The 15,688-nt window shown below is 48.7% G+C and overlaps 1 protein-coding gene across 1 annotated transcript; it reads left to right on the top strand.

Moving 5' to 3' along the window:
- The first annotated feature begins 1,876 nt into the window (after positions 1-1,876).
- LOC146821064 (uncharacterized) lies at positions 1,877-15,154 on the top strand. Its single transcript, XM_085609322.1, has 4 exons — positions 1,877-1,912; positions 2,019-2,286; positions 14,426-14,476; positions 14,583-15,154. Exons 2-4 carry the CDS (start codon positions 2,041-2,043, stop codon positions 14,856-14,858), a joined length of 573 nt encoding a protein of 190 aa, XP_085465448.1. The 5' UTR covers positions 1,877-1,912; positions 2,019-2,040; the 3' UTR covers positions 14,859-15,154.
- Positions 15,155-15,688: the final 534 nt, after the last annotated feature.

Here is a 15,688-nt window from a genome sequence, read left to right as displayed (position 1 = left end):
TTTCTTTCATTTTGTTGCCACACAACTTCCTACAGGTCTCACCCCACCTAGGTGGCATACTGTGTTTGGGGACCTCCCCCAGGTGAAACATTCTCCCCTGTTGCTCTCTCTGAAGATGGGATTCCTCTCACCAGTATCTTTCAAGTGTGAGTCAGTCCACTCCCGCTAGAACCCCATACCTATTTGATGTTGATATGTTAAACAGCTGCCTGGGTCGTTCATGGTCTAAATTAACAGGTTGATAGATCTGATTCAACATACTCTACTCCCCACCATCCTGCGATCTAGATTGTGGGGGCCTCCCTGGAGAGTATAAGTAGCTCAACGGAAGGGCCCTTATGGCCCCCTCCTGTCTAAAATCGTCCCTACTTAAGATTATTCGGGCAGCCACTGGATTTCTAAAGTTCATCACAATACAGTCCCCCTGAACATCTTTTGATCTCCAGCCCACCCAGCCAACTCTACGAGTTAGGAGGATCTCTCCTGCATCCTTGTAAGAAAATTGCCTCTGTTTGGCTAGCCAGAACATACATTTATTTTTTAATTCCTGATGTGATTCGCTATGCCCCCTCACAAGCTCTGGTACACCTGTTTATACAAGTACATATGGGGTTGAGGGGGGTGGAAGATTAATTCATAGCTGGGCTTGCTTTTCATTACTGGCTTCTGTACGTCGAACGGATCCTTCCCCCCTCTCGTTGTCTGTGCTCCTGTCATTGCTCATTTTCATATGCTAGTGGGGGGATTAAATTAGCCCTACTTACGTTTGTAGAGCACTGGTTGACTTGATTTCGGGCAATAGCAGTAGTTCTTTTTAGTACAGGTGGTGAGTCAACCCTGTTAGTGCTAGATGCAACCTATGCTTCCTGGCCACCAACATTCTCACTCCCCCCATTCGGGACCCATTGATTGCCTACCCGAGCCTTAAACAGCAATGCCAACTTATCGATCCGTTCTATCAACAATTTAAGCTCGTCCTTCACAATGATCCTAACTTGAGCTTGTAAGTCCGACACTAAATTTGTGACCCATGTCGGATGTTCATTTTTTATCATTAGGCAACTGGGTGCACCTCTCTCCCCAGTGTCACTTGTGACCATTATTTCTTCAGCACCCTTCTTCCGTTTCACACCTAATCTCGCAGATGGCTTAGGTTTTCCTTTTTCAGAGGCATGGTGGATCAACCTCCAGATGCAAATCAGCATTGGATAGTTCATCTGTGGTTACACACCCCTGTGGCTGGACTTTGGGGAGATCACTAGCCAGAGTTACTGGAGCATATGTGGCATCCAAGTGTCAATGTTCTAGATATTTTCGCAGGGATGTCAGGAAAAATGAAGCAAGATCCACAACTTCCCTAAGCCACCTATTGCATCCAACCAAGTCAAAGTGACAATGGTAACCTGGGGAAGACGGGCAGCAAAGCAAGAAAATAGGGGAAGAAATCCCACGTTGCTCCTCCAAGTGGCACATGACCCGTCAGGCTAAGGCACGAGGCTATGGGAAAGGAGTAAATGACGGGAACAAATCAGCAAGCAGGAGTCTTCACTCTATGTCCTTCTTTTAATACTTCTAGTGCTATTAGTTCCTACCTTAAATTAACAAGCCAAGGTCTTGTATAGTCCCTTCCTTCAATAACGTATGAGGCTTGTATCTTATTCTGAAAATAATAATAAAAAATTATTGCAATGCAGGTAAGAAAGATATTAAGTAATATTTTCTGTGCAGAGAATAAGGCTCACCTTCTATACTAAGTCTTGTTTGTGACAATAATGCATCAGGAAGTTTCCTACTGAATTCGTAGCAGAAAAATAACAAAAAATAACCTTGTATTCAGGTATCTCTTTTATCTTTTACATAGGTACATCAAAGAAAAAGGGACGGATCCCCACAGTGCCAGGAGCAGGATAAGGTAAGTGGTTTCAAAGTAAAGTAAATGAAAGCGCAGCGCGAAGGCGCTGTTACCGTAATCTTAGTATTGCTGACTGAAAGTTCTTTTCTTTCTCTTGTTTTTTCAGATGCACGGAATGACTCCAAACGATGTTGCCAGAAGGAGCCACAGGAGACATGCGCCGGGTGGAATCACTGGAGCAATGCCACCAAGACGAGCTGCCGCGGAGAGAAAGCCACGGAGGAAACGGAGGGGCGCCGCTGGGAAGAACCAAGAGAGAAACGCCACTGGGAAGAAAAGCCACAGGACGAACGCCGCTCCAGGCGCCAAACCTACACAGGAGACACGGCGTCCCGGGGAAACGCAGACACATCGATGCCCGACACAACTCCAAAGTAAGTGAACACCAAGCGTCACTTCCTGAGGAAGGTCAGGCTTTAACCCGCCTGACTTCAACCCGCCTGACTTCCTTCCGCGCATGCGTCCTCACGAGTGGCGGCCATCTTCGTAGTTTGCCGGGATTGGGACCAGCAACCCTGACAGTACACCCCCCACCACGAACCCCCTACTGGCTTGGGTTTTTCAGGATGTCGTCTGTGAAATATACGTAACAACCGAGGGGCGTGTATTTGGCTAGCTGGCGACCACATACACTCCTCAACGCCAAATCCCTTCCAGTGCACCAAATATTGGAGTTTGCGTTTAACTCTACGTGAGCCAGGGGGCGCTAGGTGGCGCGCTAGCAGTATGGCCGCACTGTAGTGAGGCTTCAGCAGCCCGATGCTTTAATCCTGGATTTATCCTCCCAAGTGGTCCTGTAGACGCCTGAAAAAGAACTCCCCAGGCGCACGCTGCCCGGCTCCTGACCCGGTGTAATTTTCAACTGAATTGGAGGCTGACTGCCTCTGTAGCGGCGGAGTGAAGCAGAAACCGGGGGCGAGGGAGCAGAGTTGCGGAGCGCTGAGGCGGCGTCACCCCCTACGCGAGCTCCGGGCTGACCACGAGGAGCTCGGGCCGTCAGAGAGAGGGGACGAGCGGAGAGGACCAAGCAGCGGGGCCGATCCTCGGTAGGACGGAGGTGTTGACCGGGGGCTGTAAGGTGGAGGCCCTATAGACACCTCAGCGACGAAGGAAGTTGCAGCGGACAACGGCAGGAGGGCACCGGATTGACTTGGTAGCGGGCGCCGCGGTGAGTGCAGCTGAGGTGCGTTGTCCGCGGGGCCCACGGAGATCAGTGGGCCTCTGCGTTGCACATGGAGTGCGGAGCGTTGCAGTGGGCGCCTGTATCTGCCCCCCCCACCTTGATTGAAGCCGGCGGGAATCAGCGGGGGCCGAGACGAGGGACCTGTAGGCCCGTGACGGAGGGACGGGGTGAAGGCTTGCGCCCATGACCCAAACGCGGCAATCTGGAGAGTGCTGACCCACTGGAGGAGGGTGAGTGCTGGAGGGTGCTTTTTCACGCGCATTAGCCTGCACGTCGTTACTAGGAGGACGCTGCTGCTGCTGCTTTGCCGCCTGAATTGGGGAACTGAGTGCTGGCGCTTGAGAGGCTTAGGAGCAGTGGCCACACCGAAAGATGCGTTTGGAGAGGGGCGCAATGGAGTTGGAGGAGTAAATTACGCATTGACTTTGGACTGTGGGGGCATGCGGCCGATATTGCCAGTAAGGGTCTAGTGGTGGCTGGGCCCTGCTGAGCGCATGGAAGGTTCTGCCTGACGTCCGCGCTGAAAGTGAAGGGACTGAGATTACACCAGAGGCCCAAAAGAGCGACTCTAGGTGTGGGTGCTGACAGAGAAGAGCCCCTTGGAGTTATTGCAATAGACGGATGCGCTCTCTGGCACTGAGCCTGTGATCGGAGCTCAGGGGAGTGGATTAGGTGCATAAACGCTGTGGGGGTGCACTGCCTGGGCAGGTATCAGGGGCGCCATGGGCAAAACGGACAATAGACAGCCGAAGCTCACGGCTCACGTGCAGGCGGACCGGGATGCTGACAGGAGAGAAGAGGAGGAACAGGGGGAGGGGGCGGCTGCACAGGATACTGACATACAAAGTATACTCCAGGAGGTCAGACAGGGTTTCACCACCATTGTGGATAAAGTGGACAGAATGTCCACGCGGATGGACGTGATTGCGCACAAGCTGGAGGGGCATGAGGAGCGCCTTAAGGAGGCGGAGAAGCATGTGTCGGATGTGGAGGACACAACCTCGAGACATACCACGCAGCTGGCCCACATGGATAAGCTCTTAAAGCTCATAGCAGCAAAAAATGAGGATTTAGAAGCACGCAGCCGGCGCAATAATATTCGAATAAAGGGTATTCCGGAATTGACCAATATAGGGAAAATGGAGGAATACGTCGAAAAGCTGCTGCTGTCCGCCATTGGGGCTGAATTCTTCTCCAGCCAGTTTATAGTGGAGCGGGCCCACCGCTCTCTAGGTCCACGCCCCCCGCCCGGCAGTCCGCCGCGTCCCATCATAGCCAGACTTTTGAATTACAGGGACCGCGATGTGGCCCTGAGAGTCGCACGAAATGAACAAAAATTGTCCTATGATGGAACTGAATTCTCTTTTTACCCGGGTTTTACGCCCATCGTCCAGGAGGAGAGACGTAAATTTCTAGAAGTCAAAAGTAAACTGAGAAAAGCACAAATTGATTATGCGCTGCTGTATCCTGCTAGGCTTAGAGTCACTCATCAAGGCAAGCAACATTATTTCACCAAGCCACAGCAGGTGGAGGAGTTCCTCAAACAGGTGAAGTGCCTGGGTGGCTTGGGGGGACGCGAGACTTCGCCTCGGCGGTTGCCTTTGGCGGAGGAGGAAGATGAGTTACACTGAACAGACTCTCGCTTGGTCTTCATCATTAAGCTTAGTGCCCAGACTACTACCTGGAAAGTGGGCATGAAGGAAGACGCAGTTACACCGAGCTCATGATGGTCCATTTTGGGAGACTGTTACGTTGCATCGAGCACACCCTGCCCTTGGAGGCGTGTCCCTCTAACAATAGGGGGCGCGTTGGAGGTGTGGGGTTCCGGTGCTGCCACCTAGAAATGACCCCTTATGGGTATTCCCCTGAGAATGCGCCCTGTGCAGCTACTACAGGGATTGATGGGTTATTTCTGTTTGGAATGGGAGGGTGGGAGTGTGTACTATACTGGCAAGTTGGGGGTGCTTCAGTGGGTGGGAGTGGGGGGGAGTGGGGAAGGGGTATTTTGTTGTTTGACATCTGTGCATCGAGATTCAAAGCTAGCAGGCGTAATAACAATGCCAGGGGTGGGGGAGTTGGGGTGCCTGACATGCGTTCCGGGATGGGCAGTAACTGGTAAGCTGGGCACACGCTTCTCCCTTCTTGCCTGCTACAGACGGATGGCATCTGATTCGGAAGATGGCTGAGATTGGGTCTGGACAAATAAACATACTTACGTGGAATGTCAGAGGCATGGGAGATCCGAGAAAGAAAAGGCAAATTTTGGCATATTTAGACAGGCACAGAGTGCATATAGCTATGCTGCAGGAAACGCATTTTGCCCCGCAGAAATCCCTTAACTTTGCAGGCAAATGGGCAGAGCATAGAGTTCTCTCTTCGTATTCGTCATATGCGAGGGGTACAGCAATCATTATAAAAAAACAGACGCCATTCCAGATGGCCGGGGCGGAGAGTGATCCAGGTGGAAGATACTGCTTGGCATGGGGGCGAATGAGAACTTCTTCGGTCACCCTTGCTTGCTGTTATGGGCCGAATGTGGATGCACCAGAGTTTTACATTTCACTATGGGCTAGGATACTGGAAATAGGCTCCAGCCACATCATTTGGGGGGGGGGGTTTTAATGTAACTCATGATCCCAGTGTAGATAGATCCCATCCAGGCCCGCACCATTATTCAAAAGCGCATGCATTCCTCCATGATACTATCACAGCTTACCAGTTGCTCGATGCTTGGAGGCATGCTCACCCGCACGGGAGGGAGGGTACGCATTTCACGGCGCTGGCGGGGACATGGGCGCGGCTGGACTATTTGCTGATCACCCGAGGGTTAGGGCCGGCGATAGTCCAAGTGCAGCACTTGGCCAGGACGTACTCTGATCATGCCACGGTGAAACTCGCGTTGTCCTCCTCAGAATTTGACATGCCACGCAGGGCGTGGAGGCTTCATGCCCCTATATTGCAAGACCCGGTCTTTAAGGCGGAACTAATAGAGGAAATACAAGATTTTTTCGCACGGAACAAAGGCTCAGTGGATAGTGTGAAAACCATCTGGGAGGCGTTTAAGGCCACACTCCGAGGAATATGTATAGCAAAGGGGTCAGGAGTCCTTAGAGATATAATGAATACGCTGCGTAGGCTGGAGTCAGAGCTTAAGGCATTGGAGGGACAACTGGCGGCGGATCCGAACAGCACAGTCCGTAGCAAGTTTAGGGAGACTCTCTCGGAATATATGGACGCGGCGCAAAGGGAAACGAGGTTTCTAAATAAGGCATGGGTGGCTCGTCACTATGGAGAGGGGGAGCGCCCTGGCAGGACTCTTGCGCAAGTAGTTCAAAGACCTCGGCATGCTAATTAAGTGTTGGAGCTTGAGAATACGAGTGGGGAGGTCCTGCGGGATACTCCTAATATCCTTTATGAATTCACGCAGCATTATAAACACCTCTATACTACAAAGCGTAGTGAGGGGCTGGACCTGGCAGGGTATCTAGATGATGTCGTACTAGGCTGGTTGAGTGACAGACAGCGGGAATTCTTGTGCGCCCCGTTTGAACTGGACGAGGTCCGGGAAGCCATTATGAGCATGCAAAGTGGGAAGGCTGCCGGTACCGACGGCATTCCTATAGAGTTCGATAAGACATATATAGATCTAATGGCGCCTATCTTGCGGTAGATATATGAAGAGTCATTAGAGGTGGGCCGCCTACCCGCTTCCATGAGGGAGGCGATTATTGTCTCACTCTTAAAGCCAGGGAAGCTACCCACAGTGTGACTCCTACAGACCCCTTTCTCTCCTTAACTGCGACGTCAAAATTCTGGCTAAACTCATAGCAGCTCGATTGAGCCTCTTGTTGGAGAACTTGATTCTACCGGATCAGTCGGACTTTGTGCCTGGGAGGGCAACATCGCACAATCTGAGGACGCTTTTTGCCGTCCTCAATAATGTATCCCCAGACTTGCCTATGGCAGCGATATTTTTAGACGCCACTAAGGCTTTTGATTCCATTGAATGGGATTATAACTATGGGGTAATGCTACGGATGGGTTTTCCGCCCCTCTTCCTCTCCTGGATTTGTCTCCTATATTATAAGCCAGTTGCAAAGGTTTTGGTTAATGGTCACACATCTTACGCATTTCCAATTACGAGGGGCACCCGTCAGGTGTGTCCGCTCTCACCCCTGCTGTTTGCTCTTGCAACAGAGCCTTTAGCGGCCAAACTGAGGCAACACAACAATGACAAGTCTTTGCGGTGTAATCAGAGGCAAATCCTTGTATCCTTATATGCGGATGACATTACGTTATATGTACGAGACCCACAGCAAAATCTAAATCCCCTCCTCCGGTAATTTATAGTCTTTGGGAGATTGTCAGGGGTCCAAATTAACTGGGGAAAATCTTGCGTTTTCCCCCTGACGGATGCTACGACTAGCTTCCCTCTCGATTATCCATTGGAGTGGTGTGATACGGACATGCGATATCTAGGCATTCAGATTACCAGGAATAGAGAGGACCTAATGCGTGCAAATTATGGTACTTCATTGACCCCTATGAGAGTATGTGTCCCGCTGGATAGCTCTTCCGCTCTCTATGGCAGGGCGAGCATCTCTTATTAGGATGGGGATACTGCCACAACTGCTGCACTTGTTTTTAAACATTCCGTATTATCCGGGTGCCTATTTTTTTCAGACACTCAAGGCAGAACTAACGCGCCTGGTGTGGGGAGGTAGGCAGCCACGGTTACAGTGGCAGGTCCTTACTAGACCCTTTTCACAAGGGGGTTTGGTATATCAGATTTCGAACTATACTACTTTAGTGCTCAAGCTTATTATGCATGGTTCTGGGTAAAACAGCCGCGGTATATGCCGCAGGTAGCGGCGGAGCACTGGTTGGCGCACCCCACTCCACTAGAGGGAGTGCTGTATGACCCGATCCAGCCTCGGGACAAAGCACCGACTACCCTCACATGTACTGCTGGAGCGTGGCAGCGCATAGGGCGCATGTTGCAGGTCCCCTTATTATATTCCCCATTGATGCCCCTTACCTACCACCCAGATATGCCTCTCCTCCAGGAGGCATTGTTTCGTAACTTCAAGGAGCACACAAACATACACACTTGGGGGGATTTACATCAGGATGGCTGCTTTCGCACTGTTGAACAGGTATTCCTGGGAGTTCAGCAGCCCCGCTAGATGTTTTCCTTTATATTCGCCTTCGGCAAGGTATCCGGGCATGGACACCGGATTACCCAATGGAGCCCAATGCACTGGCCCCTCTGCAATTGCTGCTTAAGAGTACAAAGAATACGAGGCTAGTTTCTTTGATATGTCGCACAGTGCACACACAGAGAGAACTACCGACTATGTTGTCCCGCACGAATTGGAGTGAGGAGCTAAGGCAGGTCCTGACGGATGATCAGTGGGAGTACTGCTGCTTGCAGACCGCGAGGGTGTCGGCCAGCAGCAGGCTTCGCATGATACATTACACATTTTTACATAGGCTGTACTATACCCCGGCCAAGCTATTCAGGTTTAATTTGCGAGATTCTGACAGGTGTGATCGGTGCCGGGCTCCGGGGGCGGACTTTCTTCATTTGGCCTGGGAGTGTCCAGAGGTTAATGCCTTTTGGGGGCGGGTGTTTGACGCGCTAGCCCGGATGACGAATATATGCATCAAACCCGCACATTCGGTAGCCCTTCTAGGATACACTAAATTGATACCGGCAGTACACTGGAGGTATGTTGCACTGGCCCTCCTGATTGCCAAGAGGCGGGTGGCCTGCCGCTGGTGCCGGGGAAGGGCGCCCAAGTTCAAAGATTGGATAGATGATCTAGTGATTTGCCAGGAACGACTCAATACATATGCGGAGATGTTGCCTAGTGCTTTGAGGCCTAGGGATATTTGGGCTCCCCTGAGGTGTTACCTGCTGGCGGCACCGAATGCGACTCTTTCCCCGGCGGCGGGCGACCAGGCGCGTAGAGGCTGTGGCGGGGCGGAGGGGGGGACGGGGCCTTTTGAGCGGGGAGAGGGAGAAAGCCCTTAAGTTGTTTGATCCTCATTGGAGGGATAAGACCGGGGGAAAGCGACGGGGGTGCAGAGCTATGCTATTGGAGCAGACATAGTGTTCCCATAAATTCCCAGCCTTTTCTGATCCATGTGGCGGGGATCCCTACTCACGGACTTGAGGGAATGCTGGGTAGGGTGCTGGCAGATTCTGGATATGTTCGCAATGATTGAAATGCTGCACAATACTGGGTTAATTAGTCATATATGTATATGGTGGGGTGGTAGTGTGGGGATGGGAACATGGGCCAGTGTAGGAAGTAGGGGAGCCCTGGAGGATGTGGGGCCAACACGTGGGCATGCTGGGAGGGCTCGGAGCAGGGGATGGACACGAGTGGGAACATATAGTACTGAGATACGTGCTGGAAGGACAAACCTGCAAACGATGTAATGTATAATATGTGATTTGATGTATCAGATGTCATTGGTGGTTATGTTGGATGTAAAAGAAAAACTACAATAAACAGAAGTTTAAAAAAAAAAAAACTCTACGCGAGCCAATAATCACCCCGACCTCATATTCTGGTTCGCCATCCACTATCACAGGGGCTGGGACATTAGGGAGACGCGTACCAGGTTCAACTGGTTTCAGGAGAGAAATGTGGAATACTGGATGGATCTTCAGTGACGCCGGAAGACTCAACTTCATACCGACAGGGTTCACCACTTTACATATCTTGTATGGGCCTATGTATCTACGTTTAAATTTACAAGATCCTCTTAATGTCAGGTATGTAGTAGATAACCAGACCTCGTCTCCCTGGTGTATCCAGGCACTGTGCGTCTGTGAGCATCCGCCCCTTTTTTTATATCTTTCCTTAGTGTCTTCTAAGTTAACCTGTGCCGTCTTGTGTACATCTTGAAATTGCTTTATAAAGTCTGTAGCCGTGGGGACAGAACAAGTAGAGGAAAGTGGAGATAGCATAGTTCGTGGGTGAAAACCGGAAGTACAATAGAAGGGGGAATAAGCAGTGGAGGAATGGTAACTGTTGTTATATAAAAACTCCGCAATCCATACCATATCATCCCAATCGGCAAGAGAGGGTAAGGCTTGGCATCTAATATATTGTTCAAAACATTGATTTAGTCTCTCGGTTTGAACGTCCGTCTGAGGTTGGTGACTAGAGGACAGTCGTACGTCTATCTGTAATAAGGTTCCCAACCCCCTCCAGAATCTAGAGATGAACTGTGCCTCCCTGTCTGATACCAATACAGATGGAAGGCTGTGTAAACGTACTACATGCTGAACGAATACAGAGGCCAAAATGCGTGATGTGGGAAGGGTTTTCAATGGAATGAAGTGTGCCATCTTGGTTAATAAGTCCACAACAACGAGGAGGGTAGTGTTCCCTTGTGATGTTTTGGGTAAATCTGATATAAAATCCAAGGACACAGTATGCCAGGGACTCGGTGGAGTTGGTAAGGGTTGCAACAACCCTGTAGGGCTTTGGTGAGAGGCTTTCCCCTGGGCACATACATGACATGTCTGTACATAGTGTCTTGTATCCCTAACCATACTAGGCCACCAGAAATGTCTTCTTAGTTAATCTAGAGTCTTCCTATAACCTGGATGTCCAGCGAGAGGATGAGCATGACTCCATTCTAATGCCTGTAACCTCATTTCATGGGTGGGGAGTACTAAACCCCCTTGGAAATAAAACAAGTCCTTATCTCTAGTGACTTCTTGAGTTCCTACTGTTTCTGTCATATCTCCGGATGCTTGTTCTTTCTTAACGGCTCTCAAAAAGTCATCTTCTGAATACAGAGCACCGATTATTCTTTCTCTGGCAATTATGGAGGGAGGCTCACCCTCTTGTTCTGTACTCTCATAGCCTAAGCGGGATAAAGCATCTGCTTTGCCGTTCTTCTTTCCTGCTTGGAACTGTATTAAGAAGTCATAGTTACTAAAAAATTTAGTCCAGCGCAATTGTCTCATAGATGGGGCCCTGGCGGATTTCAAAAACTGCAAGTTGCGATGGTCGGTAAGGACAGTAATTCTATGATTAGTGCCTAACAAATATTGTCTCCATTCTTCAAATACTCTTTTAATGGCTTACAATTGCTTGTCACCGATGGTATAATTTTGTTCAGCTGGAGTTAATTTTCACGAGTAGTATGCTACAGGATGAAGGCGTCCGGTATTGGGATCTGTTTGGGAAAGAACCCCTCCAACAGCCACTTGAGAGGCATCAGCCTCAACCACAAAAGGTCGGGATGGGTCTGGATGTCGTAGAATAGGTGCTTTAGTGAAGGCATTCTTCAATGAATTAAAGGCCTTTTCTGCTTCATCTGTCCAATGCAACTTAACCCCTTTCTTTAACAGCCTAGTTATGGGTGCAACTAAATCAGAGAAATTACTGATAAAATGTCTATAAATGTTGGCAAACCCGAGAAAACTTTGGATCTCTTTAATAGTTTGTGGTGCTTGCCAACGCATAATAGCTTCAACCTTCTGTGGGTCCATACTGATCCCTTGGGGTTTCAGCACGAATCCAAGAAAGCTTACCTTCCTAGAATGGAAACAGCACTTTTCTAGTTTGCAATACAAAATGGTTGTCTCGCAAACGTTCAAGGACCTTTATAACATGTATTTCATGTTCTTGCTGAGATGAGGAATAAATTAAGAGGTCGTCAATGTAAGCAATGACAAACTGATCTAACATATCTTTTAAGATCTCATTGATAAAGAACTGGAAAGCCGAAGGAGCGTTACACAACCCGAATAACATTACTAAATATTCGTATAATCCATATTTAGTGCAAAAGGCTGTCTTCCATTCGTCTCCCTCTTTAATTCTCACGAGATGGTATGCTCCTCTTAAATCCAACTTAGTGAAGACTTGAGCTTCGTTCATTTGATCAAGGAGGGAGGATATCAGCGGTAGAAGATACCTATTTTAACAGTAATGGCATTTAATGCCCTATGATCTATACAGAATCTAAGACCTCCCTCTCTTTTAGGTATAAAAAAAAGAGATGAGGAAGCTGGTGATCTGGAAGGTCGGATGAAACCTATTCGTAGCATTTCATCCAAGTATTCCCTTAAATACAGATTTTCTTTCTCAGTCAGAGAATACACTCTACTACAGGGTATACGAGCTCCAGGCAATAGATCTATTCTGCAATCAAAGGACCTATGAGGCGGAAGACTAGTGGCTTTCTTACTATCGAATACTTCCTTGAGATCCTGATACACAAGAGGTAGCTCAGGTTCCTCACTACAAGAGATGGCACAGATTATCTCGGGACTGATCGTGTCAGGAAGGAGATGGTTAGTACAACAATCGGAATTAAAAGCAAGTGTCAGTGTTTTCCAATTAATAAATGGGCTATGTTGACGTAACCAAGGTAACCCTAATATAGCTGGATACTGAGGAGAGCGTATAAGATCAAAGGCAATGTGTTCATGGTGCCTTTCTTGTATGATCAATGTTAAGTTTATAGTAGTATGAGTAATGGGACCAGAAGTTAGCTTACTCCCATCTATAGTGGTGACCTCCTCCCATGAATCTTTAGACACCCAGGGAATCTTCTCCTCCCGAGCCCACTGTGTGTCCATAAAATTTCCTGAAGCTCCAGAATCCACCATTATTTGTATGTCTGTAACTTGCTGTCCCCAGATGAGACGTGAGGAAAGTAAAAAATAGTTTGTTACAGAAGCTATTTGTGAGAAAATCATTCCTGAAGTACCCGAAGCCTTTATCTAATGAGACTTCGGGCTTCCTAGTTTCCCGAATGCCTAGCCTGTTTTGGTTTTACAGGACATTCTCTAAGGAAATGGCTCTGCTTGCCACAGTACAAACATAATTTCTTTTCCCGCCTTTGCTTCTTTTCGTCCTCACTAAGGGGCCCTCTCAAACTACCTATTTGCATCGGTTCAGGTTCTTCGTTTGCCTTCTTGGATTCTGTTTTCTTTTCTTTGTACATAAGAACACGTCCTTCTGACCTGCCTTTTTCTCTTCTTCTTTCAGCCATCCTTTGATCCAATTTAACTATAAGATCTATGAGAGCCGTGCAAGACTCGGGAGGGTCAACTACCTGTGCTAATATATCTTTTAATTCTTCCCTTAATCCACGATAGAACAGAGCACTACGCTTCTCCTCTGGCCAACCTGCCTCTGCCACTAACCTATTAAAAGTGGAAATGTACTTAGTTAAGTCTTTGGTTCCCTGTTTTATGTTCAGAAGCTCAGAGTCCACAGAATGCACGAAGGAATATCTATCGAATAATTTTCTACGTTCTTTTTTTAAAGCATTATAATCCTGTAATAGTGGATCATTTCTTTCTATTAAAGGTATGGTCCAATTTGCAGCAAAGCCTCCCAGGTAGGATATAACAAAAGCCACCTTCGCTTGGTCCTATGGGAAGCAAGAAGCCTTACACATAAAGTGAAGTTGACATTGGCTAATAAAGGCCGCAAACTTAGTAGGATCCCCTGAAAAACGCTCAGGGTGGCCAATGGAATGGACTGTGGTGTAGTGACCTGTATCACCGGAAGACTAATACTAGGAGTCTGAGTAGAAGGATTGAATGGAAACCCGATATTACTTATCCCTGACTCAGACCTCAGTCCTCTCTGTATATTATCTACCCTTGCTGAAAGGGCCTGTGTTTCTTTCTGCAAACTACCTATCATGTGGGCTAGGTCAGTAAGGGTCACCTGATTCATGTCCATGACGTTCGGGCGAAAAGGAAACTTTTCTATGGCTTCGCGTTCTGTCAATGTTCTAGATATTTTCGCAGGGACTTCAGGAACATGAAGCAAGATCCACAACTTCCCTAAGCCACCTATTGCACCCAACCAAGTCAAAGTGACAATGGTAACCTGGGGAAGAAGGGCAACAAAACAAGGAACAGGGGAAGAAATCCCACGTTGCTACTCCAAGTGGCACAGGACCCGTCAGGATATGGCACGGGGCTATGGGAAAGGAGTAAATGACAGGAACAAATTAGCATGCAGGAGTCTTTGCTCTATGTCCTTCTTTTAATACTTCTAGTGCTATTAGTTCCTACCTTAAATTAACAAGCCAAGGTCTTGTATAGTCCCTTCCTCCAATAACGTATGAGGCTTGTATCTTATTCTGAAAATAATAATAAACATTTATTGCAATGCAGGTAAGAAAGAAATTAAGTAATATTTTCTGTGCAGAGAATAAGGCTCACCTTCTATACTAAGTCTTGTTTGTGACAATAATGCATCCTACTGAATTCGTAGCAGAAAAATAACAAAAAATAACCTTGTATTCAGGTATCTCTTTTATCTTTTACATAGGTACAGCAAAGAAAAAGGGACAGATCCCCACAGTGCCAGGAGCAGGATAAGGTAAGTGGTTTAAAAGTAAAGTAAATGAAAGGGCAGCGCGGAGGCGCTGTCACCATAATCTCAGTATTGCTGATTGAAAGTTCTTTTCTTTCTCTTGTTTTTTCAGATGCACGGAATTACCCCAAACGATGTTGCCAGAAGGAGCCACAGGAGAAATGCGCCGGGTGGAGCCACTGGAGAAATACCACCAAGACGAGCTGGCGTGGAGAGAAAGCCACGGAGGAAACGGAGGGGCGCCGCCGGGAAGAACCAAGGGAGAAAAACCGCTTTGAAGAAAAGCCGCGGGACGAACGCCGCTCCAGGCGCCAAGCCTACACAGGAGACGCAGCGTCCCGGGGAAATGCAGACACATCAATGCCCGACACGACTCCAAATTAAGTGAACGCGAAGCATCACTTCCTGAGGGAGGTCAGGCTTTAACCCGCCTGACTTCCTTCCACGCATGCGTTCACGCGAGTGGCAGCCATCTTCGTAGTTCACCGGGATCAGGACCGGCAACCCTGACACCAAGTCTGTCAGGAGAAAATCTATATTCGGGGTTAGCGATAGCCATCTTTCAGTCAGTTAAATTTAAGTAGCCACCGCTCCTATTGCCCTCTGTAGTATCCTATCAATAGAAGTGGGATGAGCTTTGGGCGTGGGTTATGGAAGTGTCACTTGCTTCTTATCAGCACAAGTTCGCTGCCCCATTGTTTTGCTTCTTATTTGGGATGTTATTTGGGATATTCTGCTTGGTTGCTGTGCGTAGAATATATAGAATCACTGCTTATGTTCCAAGCTGACAACTGAGGACCAGCAGTTAGGTGGGCCTTATAATAAACCACACGGGCCAAGAGGGGAGAAAATAAAAAGGGGTTCAGTGGCGGAAATGCATGTGCTGCAAACGATAAAAGCACTGACCTCAGACCATGCGATGTCCAAATACCAGGTCCACTTGTCCCAACCCAGCCTCTTCCGGCCGCAAATAGGTGCAGACGGGCCCGCCCTTGGTGCTGCGGGCACCCGCTGAAGTATTTGACGTGCCTCCTGGCACGGAATGCAGGCGTCAATGGTGGTGTCAGGAGACCACAAGGGAGCCTGGGGCTTGGAGTCCTGGCTCCGCTCCCCCTCGCTGGCAGGCAAAGCAATGGCGGCAGGTAACGGGCTTCCCGTGCTGCGGGAGCACACTGAAGTGTTTGACGCGCCTCCTGGCGCGGAATGCAGGCGTCAGTG

This window comes from Triturus cristatus, chromosome 6 (genome assembly GCF_964204655.1).
Source record: "Triturus cristatus chromosome 6, aTriCri1.1, whole genome shotgun sequence".
NCBI lineage: Eukaryota > Metazoa > Chordata > Amphibia > Caudata > Salamandridae > Triturus > Triturus cristatus.
This window is presented reverse-complemented; position numbering and strand designations above follow the sequence as displayed.